Source organism: Oreochromis niloticus, linkage group LG13 (genome assembly GCF_001858045.2).
Source record: "Oreochromis niloticus isolate F11D_XX linkage group LG13, O_niloticus_UMD_NMBU, whole genome shotgun sequence".
Taxonomy (NCBI): domain Eukaryota; kingdom Metazoa; phylum Chordata; class Actinopteri; order Cichliformes; family Cichlidae; genus Oreochromis; species Oreochromis niloticus.
This window is the reverse complement of record NC_031978.2, coordinates 25625177-25645384: the sequence shown is the minus strand read 5'-3', so window position 1 is coordinate 25645384 and position 20208 is coordinate 25625177. Positions and strand designations below refer to the sequence as shown.

The window sequence follows — 20208 nt, the reverse complement described above, 5'->3', positions numbered from 1 at the left end:
GCTGTGACGATCGCAAATCATGGTTAGAAAGTGAACTTTGCAAAATACCACACAGTAATAACAGGAAACTGATAGACACTGTTTCAGATTAAAACATGTTTAACTTAATTCCAAGCAGAATTATATGTAAGATTTAATGGTTGCAAATTATAAACACAACAACTGAATACAACATATCGTTTATTGTGTGTTTTTCCCTGGTAACAACACGAAAATTCAATTATCAGAGTTCCTCATCACTGACTTGATGCTTCCACATGTTATTTCTGATGCCAACTGCAGGCTAAAAATGATTACACGCAAACATGTAGTGTGCTGATGGAAGTCTGCGGTTTCCAAGCGCCACTTACTGCTGAGGCAGTGAAGAGACCAGTTGCTTTCATAGCCTACAAAAAGGTAAATCTAACATGAATAAATAAATAAATAAATAACAACATTAAAAATTAAAATGCAATAAAAGGATTCCAAGTGGTCCACACAAGGCGCATCTTAATGTTGGTGTTGTTGGTAAATTAAAAGTTTACCTGCTAAACTAGAAGTAGAAATTAGCTGATGCTAATCGGAAAATTAGCTAAATTAACAAGCTATCGATTAGTTATCTAGCAACTAGCTATATTTACAGAATAATTTCACCAGAACTATACCGTCTGGTGCATATGTTATGATGCAGAGCAAAAATAGTTGATTTGCTAGTAGCGTTTTGGTTGTATAAGCGAAATTATAATGAAATTAGATTAAATAAACTGTAAGGTTAGCTAAATCTGAGAGGAAGCACCTGAAACCGGAAGTACACGAATTCATTCAACTGTTAGAAATACAAACTTCAATACCTGATGGAGAAGGAAAATCAGAGACATGCTTGGAAAACATAGCGTGAGGGGTAAACTTACCGGCCACTTTATTAGGTCCACCTGTTCAACCGCTCATAAACGCAAGTATCTTATGAGCAGACATGTAGACATGATCAAGCCGACCTGCTGACGTTAAAATCGAGCATCAGAATGGGGAGGAAAGGTAATATAATTAGCTTTGAACATGGCATGATTGTCGGCTGCCTGTATGAGTATTTCATTAACTGTTCTCTGGTGGGATTTTCCCCACACATCCATCTCTGAGGTTTGCATGGAAGGGTCTGAAAAAGATAAAATAAGACCTGAGCAGCAGTTCTATGGCCAAAAATTTCTTGGTCAGAGGAGAATGGCCACACTGCTTCCAGCTGATACGAGGGCAACAGTAACTCAAATAACGACTCTTTTCAACCAAGGTATGCAGAAGAGCATCTCTGAATGCACAGCACATCAAAGCTTGAAGCAGATGGGCTACAGCAGAAGAAGACCTGGGTGCCACTCCTTTCAGGTAAAAACACTACAATGACAATACAGACGCCAAAACTGTACAACAGAAAACTGGAAAAACATTGTCAGGTCTGAATACTTTAATGGTAAAGGCAGAATTTGTCATAAACAACATAATAATATGGATATCCAATATCCATCCTGCCTTGTGTTGACAGTTGTTTTCTTGGGGATGCTTCATTGCCATGCTTTGGGCCCTTTAGTACCAACTGAGCATCATTTAAACTCCACAGCCTACCTGAGTATTGTTGCTGACCATGTCTGTCCCTTTATATAGACCAAAATCCTCTGAGGGATGTCTCCAGCACTTTGTTGAACTTGTGCACAAAACATGTATGCAGTTCTGAAGGAAAAAGAGGATCCAACCTGGTACTAGCAAAGCGTACCTGATAAAGTGTCCAGTGAGCATATATTCAGAATGAGCTAATCCCAAAAAGGGGGAATTTGTTTCTAGCTTACCCACACAACTTACAGTCTTTAAACGCAAACAACAATAAATCATAAGTTATAAAAATATTAACCTAAATTAAAATTGTTAGTGTTAACTCACCTAATAGCCGTGGGAATGAAGGATTTTAAAGTTTCTGTTGATTCTTCTTTGGGAAGTTCAGTTTCAAAGTGTCTTTATTATATTAGAGGTTAATATATGTTTATTTAATGTTACTACATCACTTTTGCAGTTAAATGAGTTCTCTTCCTTCACCTTCACACTTGCTTGCGCTTCACTGTTGATAGGTTTCTCTTTCCTCTGGTTGTCATCTGGCTTTGTTCACCTGATACTAGACGCGTGGCAGCTATCAGAGGAAGACAATGCCATCAACACAATGCTCAACACAGGGATCCACAGCATGTTTGACACCTGATTTATCTCAAGCACCTATGCAAATTGTTAACTATCCAGCAACAAAGGGTCCTACGCTTGATGAGCGGGTGGGGTCTGATTCTCTTGGGAGCTGGAGGGGGTTGACCTTGACATCTGGCCCCCGATCACGCAGCTAGTTCGAGCCAGCTGCCCAAATAGGTCTGGTTTTTCCCCTAAAACACCTCATCCATCTGCTGAATTTCTTGTCATATAAGTTTCTCCATGATTGCCTGAGGCACTTCCATTCACAGACGCGTGCAGGGTGACACTGATCCCCGCTTTGACGCCCATCCATATTTAAAGGGGTGCGCAGGTGACCTGTGGGTGGCCCTTTCTGGCACGCTGAGGGCACTCCTGCGCCCACAGAATCTTGCATAACACATTTGTTAGATATTTCCTCAAATTACAGCCATATGATATAATGCACAATGAACTAATGGGGCTTCAGTCTAGTAGGCACTCAGATGACACGTGCCACCACCGCACAAAAGATGGGATCAGGGAAATTCAATCTGGTGATGAATGTGTAAGGATGACAATGAGTACGCCCATTAGCTTATAAATACAACAGGTGACACCTACATAAAGCCCCAATTACATGCTTTTTTTTATGTCCAGTGTCTGTCAAGTCAGACTACAAGTTAATAAACATTAAAGAAAAAAATAGATTTATTATGTATGATGCCACTTCTGTTACCTATAATGTAACATTATGACATTATGGTGGTGTCTAAATGACAAGAGCCAGCTTAAATTTAGTCTCAAAATTCAATGACTAAGCCAGCACAGGTGATTGTGCTGCCATTTCACCTGTAACATTTATTATATTACTGGTGTCTGTCATTTTCACTGTATGCAGCTTCTATTGTCAGCTCCAAGGTGGTGCCGTGCTGGTGTGGACTGGCACCTGGTGCACTGCTGGAGATGCACCGTCAGGCTGAGGTGACGAGGGAGAGGTTGCGTTTTAACCAGCTACGTGGCGGGGAGACAGGGAAGCGAACCGCCTCTTACAAAAGCCATCGGCTGGTAAACACCACAAGTGCTTTTCCCAAAAGATTTCACACAGCGCTGTTGCACACATAGGCAAATGAAAGTGCAGTTTTTAAAAGCAATCTCGCTACTCAGTTGTCAGACGATGCCACTTCTCTCTTTCGCCTGGAGGGCATGGGAATTTCTCCAGAACAAAGGGAAGCGACGCTTTGAGCAGGAAGAAAACAAAAGCTCTGACACAAATCAGCGCAATTAGAAACACTAATTGTAGTTCAACTGCCAGCGAGATCAGAGTTAATTGAGAGTGGCTTGTATTTTATCCACAGGACAGGTGTTAAACGGAAGAGACAGCGATCCACTTTATGGAAGATTTGCATCAGATTTAAGCTGCACTGATGGATTAAACAGATCTACTGCAAAAGAGACTCACAACACATAAAATCCTAATTTATTCGCCATTACGGGCTTTTGATGTGACTCAAAAAAAAAAAAGCAAATCACCAGTTTTCCTTTACTGAAACTTTATTGAAAAGGACTAAAACCATCGTACCTGTGCCTTTCAAGCTACATCCAGTGAAACCTTGGGATTTAATTATAATAGTTGTGGTAATATCTAAAAGTTCATGTTACAAACTGTAGCACATGGAGAATTGGTGAACGTTAAACGGCATCACCAAATTCTTATGAAGTGCTTTTGTTGGCACTTTACATACAGTCACCATTAACAGCATTACACTGTTATAATACATACATTTTCTACACCACAATGTATAACTACAATAATTATAAGAATAATAATAGAAAAAAAAACATACATTCGTATCCCCAAACATCCAGGAAAGTCTTGCATATTTGCTAAAGTGTAAAAATTAAACACAAAAAGTTGATCTACCTTCACATTCGTTAACTATACAGTTTGACTTAAATAGATTACAGCATGGTCATGTGATGAGGTTTGATCAAAATGAACCCACTAGAACCCGATCAAAGGTTTCTAGATGAGTAAAAGCTATACAAGTTGGCTTGTGTGTAAGTGAGACATAATCAAAACATGTGGCCGACATGCAGGAATGACAAGAATTCAAACATCCATTTCATTGATTCGTAACATTAGAAAGTCTGAATGAACTGTGAGACCAATCACACACACACACACACACACACAGACAGAAGTAGACTCAACATGTTTACATCAAAAAAGTAATTTTAGGTCTCCATCATGTTGGAGCCACTCATGTTTAATTGTGTTGGCCCCTGTGCAGGCGACGCCATTCATTCCTCTAAACTCAATGACGCTTTGCTAAATAGCGAGATCTTTTATAAACGCAGTCATCATTTCCTTCAAAACTGTGTGCCACATTACAAGCACCGTCAGGGGATTTAGCTGCAGCTTAAGTCTTAGTGTCTGGCAGCTGTATGTGGCCTATGGCAAGCAGCATCATATTATCAGTAAAAGACTACCAGGAGGAGGATTGTCAGATCCCCAACTGGAGCTTTATGTCATTTTCATCAAGAAGGGGAAAAAAAATCCTAGTGTATTTGCACCATTTGTTAGAACAGGGCGGAGATTTGCCTACAACACATTTAAGGTGTACACTGATGCATATACACAATTAATAAACTTAAATTATGGTGGGGGGGGAATTTTACCTTCAAGCATTTTAAGTGCTTTGCATATTCAGATTTATTGTATGAGAAACATTATGCAAAGAGCCAAGGAATATTGATGCAGATCTTTCCTTTTTTTGAGTGCAAAATATCCCTTTGCACTGTTGTTGTCAAATATAATTTCAAGATGCTTTTCATTTAGATTTGGGTTTTCATATGACATCTACCAAAGCACCAAATTATGTTAAAGCATAAAGCAAATGTATCAATCAAGCTAAAAGACAAACTGACAACCAAAATCAATTAATTTGAACTAGTCACCCCCAGTTTTCATTTGAACTAAACAACCCCAGGGTACAAATGTACTGACATTATATATAATCTGAGAAAATATATTTTTGTTAGTTAATCGTCTGAACACAGGACCACACTGTAGACTTGAGAGTAAATCACCCGAACACCACTCCCAGAAATTATGTCTATAAAAAAGCATGTGAAATAAATGATGAAAGTGGATTGCTTTTTGGAACTCAAGTAAAATAACACCTTCCCCAGGAAGCACAATTTCAAACATTTTACAAAATGTGTATAAACTCAAAAGCGCTTGAAGTAACATTGCGAGCGACTATACAAAATGTACAATAGAATTCGTAAGAGCTTGAAAAGATCAATGAACACCTGGCAGCCCACCAATACAGACCGGTTAAAGTGGTTAGTAAAGCCTAAAACATACGAGCCCAGGATTAACACTTCAGCTAAAGTTGGAAGGCAATCAGTGAGAAGCTTGTCCATCATGGAAAGCAGATTCTTAGCCACAAAGCACTCATGATTCCAAAAAGCTAATTCAAACACTGTTAGCATTGCAAAAAAAATACAGATAAAACATCAGATAACCATTTTCGATACAAAGAAATAAACCCGATGCCTTTGTCACATCATCAGACAGAAAATATCAGCAGTAACTTCTTGTCCATAATGTGTCTGGGTAAAAAGAAAAGGGATTTAAAAAAAACACAAGAGAATAAAAACACCTATGAAATGTTCTCTTTGGATACAAATACTTTAAAGGCAAGCAAGGATCGATCACCTTGTTAGTGTACCGTATACATACATTTCAGACTTAAGTATTTCAAAGTTGCCCGCAAGACATTCAGTAACAGGAGGTTTTGGCCTTACGTTCGCACAACATCCGATAAAATAACCACTTCCACAGCAGAAAGAAAGTAATAACTTGTGCATGCCAAAAATGTGTTTCTGATGTAACGTTCATGAAAATGTAAATTGTGTTTGTGTTGAAATTCCACAGATCTAGTGTAGCAGTTTGCCTCATATGGGATTTGGTATCATACAGTGTAAAGGTCAAATATTTCCAAGACAGCAAAACAATTAAAAACTCATAAATAGTACAAAAAACCACTAAACAGGATAAGATGGATCATCCTCATGGCCTCATATATCAAACATTGCCTGATGCAGATGTTTGATATATTGTTAAACATGGCAACGATAAGTAAATGACAGTTATGTGACTATTAAACATGTTTAACACTGTAAATACAGCTGGAATAAACAATTATAGATGTAACCCTAACCATCACTAAATGACTATACTACAGGTTGCACAAGCCGTAGACTGTATAGAAAAGAAAAATTTAGCCCTGGGTCTAAAATCAAAGCCAGCCACCATTTTTTGTTTTCCAATGACCAGCAGATCATTATATCATTAGAAAAATGTTTCTAATGTTTTAATTACCAACTTCAAGCCTGTTAAATCAAGTGTGGCATTTTTTAAAAACATCTTTTTAACTTAACCCTACGATTTATCAATTTGTTAGCATATGGTGCCTTTTGATCACCAAGTTTGGCTTCAGAGATGGCTAAACAGCTGGAGCTGAAGCCTCAGAATGGGGGTCTCCACAAACCAAAAGCTGTAAGTGACACCACAGTGGCTATATCCATCCATCTTTCTACAGTCTATGGCACAATCACACATAAAAGTGGCTTTATCCAAGAATAACCTTACTTAAGTACCAGCAGCTGCCCTGTAGCTGTAGCATTTGGTCAGGACACATGGATAAATTAAAATTAAGGAGCATGGTTTAACATAGAAACCCTAACCCTTAAAGTGAAATGAGAACAGTTAGCTTCTCATGGTTAACATGTTATCTAAATGGCAATCACTGGTTATTTACCCTGAAAATTATTAGTGAATTCTCATTAGCACCCCATAAAGTGGTAAGACACACGGTACATAGTGAATTTGAGCCTAAAATAGGAATTAGATAAGCATGAATTTTAGTTTTAGTTTTTTCACAATAGGATAGGTCGTGGGAGGGGGGTATGGGAATACAGTGTCGCTTTTAACATCAGGTACCTTACAAACCCATTGTAAATGAGCTTTGAAAAATGGATAAGTAAAAATGATTGAGCATATACCCACATGTGCAGATGGTACCATTAACACAATCTTGAGCAAAAATAAACAGTATGAAAAAGAGGAAGGCTGTTCAATCAGTAACAAAGAACTCGAAGCTTCTTTATCAAATCAACATAAAGAGATGAGTTTTACTCCAACATGTGATTAAAATGTAAACAAAACCACTACCAGCTGAATATAAAGCATTACCTTTAATATGATTATTGCACTTAAAGTAAAAATTATCACCTCCAACCAGGGACTTTAAGAGCCTTGGTCAAAGAAAATTAAATGATAGTCATCACAATAAGAATAAAAAATAAAATGTCAGTAACTGATAAAAGGAATGTGCATTTGTTCTCGAGGAGAAAAAAAACAAAACAAAAAAAAACCCCGCACACCTCAGGAAGCTAGAGACAGATCAGGCTTCCAGGAACTGTCAGCAAATTCTTACAAGTATCTTCCAGTGTTTCTAAGAAAATCCATCAATCACTAAAGCTGAATGTGTCCACATCTGCACCACGAGGCAGGCTGGGGACAAAAAGCTGATGCCGTGACATGCACCGTAGTTTAAGTGGCAAGTTTTGGACTTGCACTGATTGTAACGCAGTACCTACAGCTTCATCTTATAAACCTCTAGACCATCTCTCAGCAAACAGCACATAACTGTGACTACAGCATCTGGTAAACACGAATTTGGCAGCATTTGCACTGTAAGAGCTTCTCAGCCGCTGATGGCAACTGTGTGCAACAGACCTCTGTTGGTTTACAAGTACAGTACAGCTAAACATAGTTGGTGTGAAAAGATTTGATTTGACTTCAATAAGCTAAATGTCTCCTGTTTAAGTACCTAAGAATACACTCCAAGAAGTAATCATGAAAAAAATTATAACACGGAATTTTAAGAATGCCAAAAAAGGCCAAAACCTGTATGACCTACATATTAAAAAAATAAAAAAGCCTAGAAAAACTAACCACTGAATAGTAACTCAATAATTGATCAGTTCTATTTGTTCCCACTCACTTTAACACCTGATAACGATTCATGAGCTATTGCTAAACCTTCATTAGTACCTTTTCATCCTGCGTCATTTTTTCTACTTTTTGGAAAGTTTGCCCGCCTTCTTTTTTGGCTCATAGGGTGTCCGTAGAATACTCGGTGTCTCCTCCATGACGCGTACCAGCAGGTTATCAATGTAATCCTCCAGTTCCCTGATGTGGGCATCTTTCTTTTTCACCACTTCTTTCTGTTTGATGAGTTCCTGCACAACCTCTTCAAAAGACAAGTTGCTATAGGCAGCCACGCTTTCCTGTGTCACCTCCTGAAAGTGGAAAACAAAGAAATGATCATGACCTATGTTTTGTAAAAGGGGGCTTAAGTCTTTGACGATCAGGGCACCAGTAAGTCTTTATGCGCCATCATTGCTGATTAAATTGGCTGTTTGGCACAGAGTCACATGTTTATCTTTTGTTGTGCTACTAATGAAGGCTAACTGAGGATAGTAGGGTTTTGGCTCTGACATGGTCAATGAATTCGGTAATAAACATTCTGATTTAACACTAGTGCCTGAAGATTTACTGTTTGGCTGTTACTGGCATATCACACACATAATACTATCAGTGTATAGGCCATCTAACGTGTGACCACAGGGAAGATTTTATTTTGATCCTTGAAGAACAAAATGCAGAAACGGATGCTGGAGGCAATTCTCAATTGTTTCATTAAAGTTTGAAAGATGAACCTGACCCCTCAGACAACAGTCTCAGTGGACAGGTGGCTGTCAAGAAGTCATTCTTGAGGAAAGTTATTATACAATTTAAACAAGAACTGGACTGAAAATCAGTGGCAACAGATCTTATGGAGTGAGGAATCCAAATTTGGAATTTTTGGTTGTAATCGTCATACTACTGCAACCACTAAAGGAGGCTCCTTCATGCTTTCTGGTGATGTACTCTCTGTCAAAACTGATAAAATTATGAATGCAGAAAGGTTTTTGTAAAAAGCTTCCCCTCAGACAGTTATAGAATAAAGGTGGTCATATCAAAAATTGACTTTCAAGGTTGTTAGAATTGCATAAATTCAGTTTTAACTGTACTGTGTTTCCATGTATGTTTGTACATTTTTCAGTAAATCAAAAAATACCAGTAGGAACATGACCTTTGGACAGTAACCTATCTAAAGGTGAAAAACAAGGACCCTTAGTCCCTTATAGCTTAACTACTCTGCTTTGACACTACAGCACATTTTTGTCTTTGCTTTCTAGTGTTAAAAACACATACTCTTTAATTCAAGACGACTCGGGCAAAAACTTCAAATAATGTGCCAGTACTTAACAATAAAGATTACCAAAACAATTTAATCTTTGTTTTGAGGGGGAAATGCCAGGCTGCATATTTCTACAAATAAAGGTCACGCTAATAAATACCAAAATACGAATGCAACCCAAGCCCAGCTTTGCTCTTTGAGGACAATCTAGTTGGACAGAGCAGGGTGGTACAGTATGTGCAGATCATATTGCGCGGGTACGAGAGGAGCTGTAATCGTTTTTAATGAGGGACCACTTTATCGCTTCAGTGCTGGGCATCCTCCCCTGAACGGATAGAACAGCAAAGCCTTCACCCTGTTTAAAATACCACACTTATCAGCTTCCACTCCCATGCACCATTCAAGCCTTCACTGCTGGGTAAAGACAATGCAGAAAGAGCTGGAGCAGGACTGCTTACCAGGTATCTTATCGCTTCTAACAGCATAGAGGCTACTGTGGGGCGACACAAACCAAAATGAAATATTTGCCACAGAGATTAAATGTCCAACGTAAGGAGGGTTTCAGGAACAGAGCTCGGTAACCTATTCCTCACACACAAACACACCTACCAAAAAAAAAAAAGCCATCTCACTGAAAGATACTGCACTTAAGCCATCTGAGAGGGAATAAGAGAGCAGACAGCCATATGGAAGGATGCTGGTTTCACGTACAAGCGTGTATACATGCACACACTCGCTTTCCCTCTCACACGCACACACACACACACACATATACATACACACCCCCACGGCATAATAATCAGGAGCTTTAGTGGTTGGTGACAAAGGCCTGGAAATGACCATGAACTGGCAAAGTAATGATGACCATTTTTCTGCGATCAGTAGTGAGGAGAAGATAAGGCGCACACTTGGCATTCTCCAGTTGTGTCATTACAGTTTCTAATGAGCTCAGCTTTGAGAATCTAAAAGCTCAGTCCTTTGAAATCTCTCACTGCCCTCCCTCCCTCCTGCGTGTAGTTAATTAGGGCCTCGAAGCAGAGGAAATGGGAGCTGCCATTTCTGCGAGGCACAGCAGCATGCACGGGGGCACATGTGTGGATACCGACAGCCCTCAACACCCACAAAGAAAGGTGAGGAAAGCCATTATCAGCATTCTCCTTCTCATTTAGGCATCACTTCGGCTATTGCTACCCCCCGCTCCTTCATCTGTATCAGTTTTGCTGTGTAACAGTCTGCAAATTTTAACTACTAAACAACTAGCAACTACTAAAGAGTTAAAAACTTTATCTACAAATAAGGTAAAAATGATATCATAAAGTATTTCTGTGCCCTGTCTCATAAAAAAACAAACAGCAATTAAACAATCTGTGCAATACATCACTACAACTGACCTTACAGGCCGAAATTTCACACCACTTCAAACTATGATTAGATCGGACATGATGACCGATGTGTGCAGCTGCTAATTAGTTGAATGGCACGTCCGAGTTTTCAGGGGTCTCACAAATCAATGTCACCAGCTGCTTAAGAGTCCTCAATAACAAAATCTGCTCAGCATTACATATAAAATGTACACAAATATAACTGTTGCACTTATTATCCCTTTTTTTCCCTCTACACTTTCAGCCACTGTCAGTTAATATGAAACTATATCACTTTCTAAACCATATTCTTACTATTTTTTTGTCCTTCTTCTTCTGGCCAAAGGTGATGTCAGATCCGGTTGATTTTTTGTCACTGCAAAACAACCAAATGCAAAGTTAGTAATCACATTAAAACATTGCACTCTGTATTTTAGCAGACTTTTGCAAATATAGAAGCTCTGATGTTCTCATGTCCTGCGCTAGGAGAATAATAATAAATACATTAACAAGGAATAAATAATAAACTTGAAAACACCTTTTTTCACCCATGCACTACATTACAAATGACCGCTGAGCTAGTGTTTGACAAAGGCAGCAGTAAAGATGATGGACTAGTGCCTACAGAGATAAGTGGTTAATTGGGTGGTCTATCTCTTCAGGGGATCTCATTACTATAGCTCAGAGGGCTCTGTTATCAAACCCAGGCACTCTAAAGAGCCACTAATGACACCTTCCACTCTGATAAACCAGAACTTAGCTACAGTGCTCACCAACTCTTTATGTAACACAGGAAAAAGATGTAACTGGCTCAGTGGAAATGTTTAAATAATATTTGACAGCATAATGAGAAAGAGAGCGAGAGAAGGTCTATCAGAAAGTAGATTTCAATCAACAAGGTATTGAGAACTTTACTGGAATTGCAAGCAAATATCCTGTGGAGCAGTGACTATTCCACTGGCATTCCAAGATGATGTTTTGGGATTCCTTGATTGATTCCTTGATTGTGATGAAAAAGACACAAGTAGCATGCTGCAATCACTGCTCTGCAGGAGCCGAACACAGACTTTGTCTTAGTTTTAATAAGACAACATACATTTTGTTTTTAAGTGTGTTCTCTTGTAAATTTCATTGTTATTCCTGACTGGGACAAGAAAAGAAAAAGTCAAATAAAGTGATGACGTCACTATAGCCAATAAAGCTAACTTAACCACAAATGCAAACAAAAACAGGACAACCTGGCTTTGTAGTTGGAGCTGAATGGGTTAGTGTCTGCTTGCGAGTCTCCACTAAAGGGGTTTGGGGAACGCAGGTCTCCAGAGCTCCCTGAACGCCCCCCATTGCTGGTCTTGCGGCCTTCCTTCTTTCCTGTCACGCGTTCCAGTAGGCTGACCTTCTCCTTTTTCTCCTTCCGCTCTGGTCGGTCCCACAGCTGCCCGTGCTCCCCCTCAAATGGGTTGCGGTTGCGTGGGAGCGTGGCATACTTTTGTGGCAGGGTGTCAGTGATATCAGTGAAAGGGTCACCGTGTGCTTCGTCGTCCTGGAAGCCTGGCACCTCACTCTGGGAACGCCTGTGAGGGCCACCTGTACCTCCTAGAAGATAAATTAGAAATGTAATAAGAAAAAAATATGGGTTTTTTTTAGTGTTTTGTTAAAAGGGATTGGGTGAATTCAATTCATTATCAGTTTAGACATAGAAGAAATGATAAAAAGAAACACTTGTACCATTCATCGAGGTGGTCAAGCAGCCTATCCAACTAATATTTTATCAGCATTGGTTTACATGACTCCGCCATACAGTTTTATATATTTTTATGTCTGCCCTTTAACCTCTACAACTGCATTCAGACCTTTAGAACTTGAGAATGGTTCCCCCTCCACCTCTAGGCAAAGAAACTTTCAATATAAATTCAAACTTATCACAAGGTTCTGATTATCTGCCAGTGATTATCTGTACCCTTAGTGGACAACAGATGACTTATTGATAATGTAAAACAGATAAATATGATAACTGTCTGACTGCAGCTTCACTTGGTAAGAATAAGATTTTTACTGCTTTATCACAAAACTACCACACTGCATCTGTGGAGTCTAACATGATTAAAATCATAGATATTATATTTTTAAATATAATGATGCAGTGTGCAAGTGAGCCACGATTTTCATTCAGGTTTGAAAACCCAAAGAAGAATTTATAGGTAAAAGTGAAGCAGTAACATAAATAAGTAGCTGGTCAAATCCGAATGGCAAACCCTGGATTGGGTATTTGGTCTTGAAAATGAACACCTACGCTCATTAACAAGTGTTTTTCTTTATGTTGCCATTGTGAACAAAATACTGTGTCAATATATAGAACCAGAAGAACCATTGTGATCACAACAGTTAAAAACTAACTGTGGATAATAAAACAAGGGTTTGTTTGGCGGTTTTTTCCCATAGGTTTATGTGCAGAAGTATTCTACTGTTTGAACCTCTTTCAGCAAAAATAAAGCAAATTATAATTTTTTTTTTGTTATTATCTTTAAACTTATTTTTCACTCTGACATGTTACATTTTAACAGCAGATTCTAGTGAACATCTCAGCCTTTACTATAAGAATCACAACTACTGTTTGCATGAGTTACAGCTGCATTAACTTTGCAGAAAGAACTGGTAAATTGGAGACTGGTTGAGATGGAAAATTTCAGCTTAAAAACAGAAAATGACTAAAATGGCAAAGACTGATATAAATGGCGCGCATTACTACCTTATTGAGTTGAGATTTACAGTACCTTATATTGTTAATAGGATTATATACAAGCAAGCATTCTTACAGACTTCTACAGATGGCCTCTAGAAATTGCAACAACATCCCATTTTAAAATAGAATAAAATAGACTAGCCTTTTACTTTCATTGTACATGTACAATGAAATTGTGGATTAACACTATAAGAGCCATATATTTGTAATGTAGTGTCATTCTGACTATTCTCTACAATTTTAACACTTAAGATTGAGTCTTCACTGAAATATTTTGAATCCCAGTCGGCTGCTTAAACTACTATCCCCCATGCTTGAAAACACAATAACGAAAATGCATCTGCAGATTCTGCAGATTTGATACTGTTTTAAAACCAGTTCCCATATTAAGAGAACTGGTTTTAAAACAGTATCAAAATCCTCTTCAGAGATCTCTCTAGCAGCAATAAAAGTATACCAAACCCAAAAGTGACAATGTAACAAACTACTGTGAAAAACAGAAGCATTGGTCCTCACCACTCTCTTCTATGGAGTTCATGGAATCCAGTTTGGGTCGAAAGTGGGTCCCGATGAGATCTGACATGGAATGCGCTGCAGAGAGTTTATGGGCCCCAGCGAGTAGCGGTCTCTTGACTTTTGTTTCAGGCTGGGATTGACGATCTGGTGCGCCGGACTGACGGCTGGGCTCCGAATCACACACGGCAGACCGAGGCAAGATGGCTGAAGAAGCGTCACCGAAGCCGCTGTCGTGTTTGCGACCCTTCACTTTGTCCTTAAGTTTGGAAAAAGGCGAGCGGGGCTTTTCCTTCATGGAGAGGTCAAACATGCTGGCCGTCATGTTGTTCCTCATGAACTGAATGCTGACTTGAATGCGACCTCGTTCTTTCCTCTTCTTCCCGGGCTTGGACTCCAAGGAATACCAGCTAAAAATGAGAGCGCAGGAAGCTTAAGCTGAGCAAATTCAATGAGACAATTTATATAAAAAGAGCAGGGTTTATAAAAATCCTCTGAGTTGATTACGCGTAATGCAACATAATTCAGCAAGACAGGGATACAAAGTCAGAATGTGGTAAAAGTCCTCACACGATCAAACAATATGACAAATGGAAAAATAGCCTCATTCCTTCTAATGGGCTTTACATACATCTTTATGGCTACCACTGAAAAGGCTAATTTGAGAAGACTAATCCAAAGGCGACACACAAATGCAGGGGCTTAAATCATTTGAACTTTTTTATGACACATATGAGAACACAAATTTATAACTCAAAGGATAAACATTCTTTGCAAACTGAACCTAAAAAAATAAATTGTCTGCTGCAGAAAAATACAGACCATTTCAGGCTGTTTTTTTGGCTCCTATTTGTTTAACCTCTCTGCTTTTTTCAACTGGAAGTAATGGGATTTATGCCTTCGCTCTGAGCGAAATAAAGTGGCATTTGCACAAATCTGGCCTTTGTTCAGAAATGCAACGACAAGCAATTGGGAAACTGCAAAGCCACATCGCAGGCTTTGCACACAACAGTTCATACATGCTAATGAGACACATCCTCTGTGTTAGAGGGCCTGTGAAGGAGGCCATTAGGAAACCAGCATCAGGATGAAACAAGCGTCAATATTTTCTCACTGCCTTTGCCACAAACATGGAATACATTCTAAAATGGGATGCTTTATCAGTATAACTAAGTCAAAAAACATATTTGCTTAAGTGCATCTGCTTGACTACAATTACTGATATTTTCTTCTAGATTTAAATGAAGATTTATAGTACTCTTTGCAGTGTGACATGAAATTTGAGTTATCTATTCAACCGATTTAAAAAAAAAAAAAAAGTCCTGGTATTGGCTTTATAAGAAATCACAGCTGTTGAACGCTATTTTAAGCAGTCTAGCTTGCATCCCAGAAGCCTCAATCATGAAAGGCCTTTTTGGGGCCAATTCCCAGGCTGCGCGCCGTGCTCAGCCTGATCAGTAGCCACAGCATGCCACTGCCGTGGGGCCGAGCCTGCACCTCACGTGTGTCTCAAGGCCAAGATAAACCGCCCTGTGCTTGGAACCACAATCCTCCCACTCCGGTCCAAGCCGCTGGGAAACTCCTCACAATCAACAAACACAGGTGTGCGATAATTATGGCCTGCCTTCTCAGATATCAGTACGGGCTTTCCTCCCCAATATGCCAGTTCAAAAACACTGCGGATGGGCCGTGGTGAACAGAGACCCACTGTGGAGTTCGGATATATTATCGAGAGCCCTGGCATCATTGTCAAGTATGGCTGCGGCGTGGGTATTAGGCCTGCAAGCAACACAGCGATATCCGTTACAGAACCACTGCTGAAAAAGTGCACAGCCTCAAGGTGCATCAGTTGAGGCACCTAAATAAATAAAACCCGTTCACACTGATTATAACATATTGTGATTCTCCCAACTGATGGGCAAAGAGGAAGTCAGCTAATGTCCTTCCCCCCCCGAAACGTGCAGTGAGCTAATTAACACCAGATCCAATTTGGTTTCGCAGTTCCTGTTTGCTTAATGTAGGGTTAAGAAATGTGTGTGTGTGTGTGTTGGACTTTTAAGGCTCATCAACCAAAGTTTAGCCAAATACAGCAGAGTCTTTCCAAGCTCTGATGGTTTACACTGTGTTAGTTTATTTGAATGTACATCTATACATCGATCTCTCTCCTCAAATCTTTTTTCAGTAACTTTAAAGAGGACAAACCTTATTCTGGCATGGCTTTACTTGAAGGCAACTAAGCAGCCTTAACAAGTCACCCAATTATGACTCAGAGAGACGCCCACTATTGTCCACCAATATAGTGGCATAGATAAATATCTGTTTCCAAACTTGAATGTATTTTGCACCAAGAAAGGCACAATGCATAGAGGCCAGATTTTAACACGAGGGAAACTAAACTGTACAGAAACAAGCCAAGATTTAATCCCAGGCGTCTTTGGCTCTGAAGGAGAGCCCATATTACATTCACACCTTTGAAAAAACAAAAACAAAAAATGGAGTATAGGAGTGGCTAACAAGACATGTTTGTCCAGCTCCACTAGTTTCAGTTAGGTCAACTGGTGTCAGTAATTACTCTAAAATAATCTCTCTGCAGCGTAGGCCAATCCATTGCTAAGCCTCAAACAATACAGTGTCATGAAGATGGAAAAAAAAAAAAAAAAAAAAAAAAAAAAAAAAAAGTACAACCAACATGTCCTTGCTAACTGAGCATGAAAGTGTGTCACTGGTGTGCTAAATAGTTTTAAAGTGAAGTGCTTCTGTTAGAGCATTTCATTTACTCTGCTCTTAACATTAAAACTTGTGTATCTAATAAAGTGTATTTCTAAAGCAAGTGCACAAAGAAAATAAGGCCAACACTATGGTACTTAAATCATGTGGCGCAACAGGGTTGGGTCATGACCTTAATTGAGACCACAGTGCCTAATATAACATGCAAAAGACAGCACATTTGTGAAGTCTAATATGGCAGTAATACTTGTGGCAAATGTGACAAATAACAACTGACTTAGCTCATGGTGTAATCCACTTATGACTGGAAAGGCTGTGGAAATATTTTCCACTTCCTCTCAAAGGTCTGTCTCTATACCAACAAGACACTACAGACTAAAGACCCTGAATAATGTACATGTGATGCTAATGTCTAAGAACTATACTATCTAAAAAAAAGTGCTGTATGTCCCATGATTTGTGTTAGTGTTAAAACCAGCCCAGGTCTTCTCTTGAAGGGAAACTATTGACCTTGCAATGACTGCAAAAACTGCTAATAATAGTATTTCTGTCCCAAAAAATCTGAGGGAATTATATTTTCCAAGAAGTGTGTGTGTGTGTGTGTGTCTATATATATATATATATATATATATATATATATATATCAGAGAGCAAAAACACATGGTTATAACATAATCTTCTTCAAAAATGAGGATAAATGGATCACTTCTAGAGCCCACTGCAGTAGTGATTATGTCCCCAAAAAACTTCCCTAAGAACCTTTGTGATGTTTTGTGATATTTAATACACTTTTATTACTTACTCTGTTTTCTTTCTCTCCTTGTTATCGAAGATTTCATTAAGATTTATGCACTTCTGACCCAGAAACTTGTCCATCCCAACCAGAGAGCGATGCATCACTATGAGGCAGAGTTCATACACTTCTGGGTTGCCCTCCAAAAGTAGGCCAGGTAATTCAAAGGAGGCTTCTTCCCTCCACACAGGGTTAAGGGTCTTCTCCGCCACTGATGTTGAGTACTTCTCCTTGCCCAGCTGGATGATAGTGTAGGCATCATTGGTGCCATTTTTGCCTTTGGCCTGTAAACCAGTTGCTTGAAGAACAGTGGCTTGGACATGGGTTGGAAACCACTTTTGAGACTGCTCGCCCAGTGACATTGTAAGCACCAACTGTTAACTGAAATCCATTCAAAATAAAGTCAAATATAATTTATGCAGCAGTTTTTTTCAGTGAGTGTGACATGCAAGAAGCAGCAATCATGATTCACTATAGTCTGATATCAGCGTTTAGCAGCACTTTCTACAGTGGACCATAAGTTTGACAAACTGAGCAAGTCTCATCTTCTGTCAGATCACAGATGTCCAAGCCACTGCTGAGTCATCTGCAAGAAAACAGAACAGAAAGAACCAGGAAAACATCATTATTTTTGCCAAGAATGAAAGCCTGGCTTATGAAGACACAGAGAAAACTGATATTAAAGCAGGCAGCCTGCTAATAATTTGATGGCAGCCACTTTGGAAGTAATACGGCTAAGCAGAAATCACATTTTGCACTGTATGATTTGCACAATATCTTTAAATATATGTCCCTAAGATGGAGGTTCAAGGCAGATATTGATGATCTCATCCAGTGACACATTTTGGTGTCATTGTCACTGAATTAGTGAGTCACTCAGTGGGATATAGAGCGACCGTTTCATGTATCATTTTCAAATTAGTTTAGACTGAAAATAGAGGTTTTGACTGAGATTAAGAAGCTGTGCACATATTCAAGTAAAGCAGTCATGGGCTGTGGCTCTAGATAACTCTAGATGACGCATTGATGCAGGTATACATGAAAGAAGTGGTGTAAGTAGCCATGTAAGTTACATTAAGATGCAATGTCCCTTTAAGTGAGCGTCTCTCCACAGGTTTGTCAAAAGTAAATATTACTAAACTGATTACAACAATTAAATGATGCGAGGCAATATTAAATTGTCACTTTTTCGTGAAGCTTTGTTAGGGGTAAATTCAGTTAAGACTGGAGGACAACGTTAGCATTATGCGGCTAGCTGGTGAGCACACAGAGAGCATCACACACAAGCACACAGCTTCTTACCTCGGTGTCATTTTCACCAACACCACACGGACATTCAGCGCTTCAGCTCGGCACAAACTCTTCCCTCAAACACACTCATGCGACACTTTCGGCTAATCTTCGCTGAACTTGCTGTTGTTGCAGTCCATTACTGCTCACTGCTGACGGCCAGTGGCGAGATTTACTTCCTAGTCTGACATCACTTCCGGCTCACCCCGGTGAAAGTTGAGGTGTCAAAATAAGGTGGTAGCGCTCGCTCGCGCGTTCTAAGGGAATTAGGTGAAAGAATATTTTTTTTTAAAAAATCAATGAAAGCTGCTTAAATATCCAAAGACGAAGAAAAAGTTGAAAAACAAAAACAAATTCAGCATAACCGAAGAATGTTCTCCATACTCGGTACTGGTGCTGGGTTGTGGGTGTACTGTACAGGTAAGCAGCAATGACAGGATATATAAATATGTATAAATTTCTAGCAAACACACTTTCTGTGAGATATTGTTGCGCATGTGTGTGCACAGCGTGCGTGTGCTCGCGCATTTTCTTGAGAGGTAAATCATACAAACATGGGAAGTGCTTTTGTCTCATGAGTGGGACATGGAGGTACCGATAAGGGGTTCACTTGAATGAACACAGACATGCTTGTCACCCCACTTGACAAGTGCATCTTAACCAAACACACCTGCCTGTGTGGGTTTTTATCGTTCTGCCGCAACCAGTGCAGTATGTACACACCACTGGCCCTAGGCTCCGGCTGGGCCATCCATCAAACTGAGATTATTGCACTTATCTAGAGTACATCTCTGAATGAAATGCTAAGGCTTAGTGAAATATTAGGCTGTACAAAAATGTGAGTCAGATAGCATTTAATACATTCGTGGATCTCACCCTCATGTTTTACATTAGCTGTTCCATTAGGTGAATATGAAAGTACAATGTCTCTTTGTAGCTGTGGCTTTAAAGCATTTAGAAGTGGCAAAATGTTGGCCATAGCCTGTATATCACATTTAGTCTTGGAAAAAAGGCTTTTGTGTCACCTAAAACGGATTTATACATAAAACATATTTTTTAAAATATAGCATATATAATATTTACATTTATTGAGGTTGATGTGCACCTTCAGGTTTGTTTTCTCTACAAACCTCTTCAAGTTATTCCTTTAGCTGGAAGATTTTTTTCAGTAAGGCCGGGTATGATCCACTCTGCTAAAAAAGTAACAATATGTATTCCACTTGCTTTGTGCCATTTTTTTAACGTATTCATCTTAAAACGTATTTGAATTTGATTTATTTTATAGCT

General features: G+C 39.2%; 1 protein-coding gene and 2 long non-coding RNA genes across 7 annotated transcripts in view; 1 reads left to right on the top strand and 2 right to left on the bottom strand.

Annotated features, from left to right (window-relative positions):
- The window catches only part of LOC102078348 (uncharacterized), a 95994-nt gene extending 94860 nt beyond the window's left edge, over positions 1–1134 (bottom strand). The window contains exon 1 of one of the 2 annotated variants that reach the window (XR_269728.4): positions 891–1134. This is a non-coding gene — a long non-coding RNA (uncharacterized LOC102078348). The remainder of the gene's footprint in view (positions 1–890) is intronic. The other variant, XR_269729.4, reaches the window with a different exon arrangement.
- LOC102078287 (uncharacterized) overlaps positions 194–20208 on the top strand; it is a 43262-nt gene continuing 23247 nt past the window's right edge. Inside the window, exons 1-4 of one of the 4 annotated variants that reach the window (XR_003213459.1) lie at positions 194–396; positions 1265–1356; positions 3077–3243; positions 10515–10627. This is a non-coding gene — a long non-coding RNA (uncharacterized LOC102078287). Of the gene's footprint in view, positions 397–873; positions 1015–1264; positions 1357–3076; positions 3244–3533; positions 4017–10514; positions 11165–20208 lie in introns of those variants that run through there. The other 3 variants (XR_269727.3, XR_003213460.1, XR_003213461.1) reach the window with 3 other exon arrangements.
- On the bottom strand, positions 3712–19126 carry rab11fip2 (RAB11 family interacting protein 2 (class I)). The gene is made up of 6 exons (XM_003441230.5): positions 18934–19126; positions 17641–18217; positions 14115–14521; positions 12097–12451; positions 11174–11234; positions 3712–8553 (listed from the first exon to the last, which is right to left on the bottom strand). Exons 2-6 carry the CDS (start codon positions 17991–17993, stop codon positions 8329–8331), a joined length of 1401 nt encoding a protein of 466 aa, XP_003441278.1. The 5' UTR covers positions 17994–18217; positions 18934–19126; the 3' UTR covers positions 3712–8328.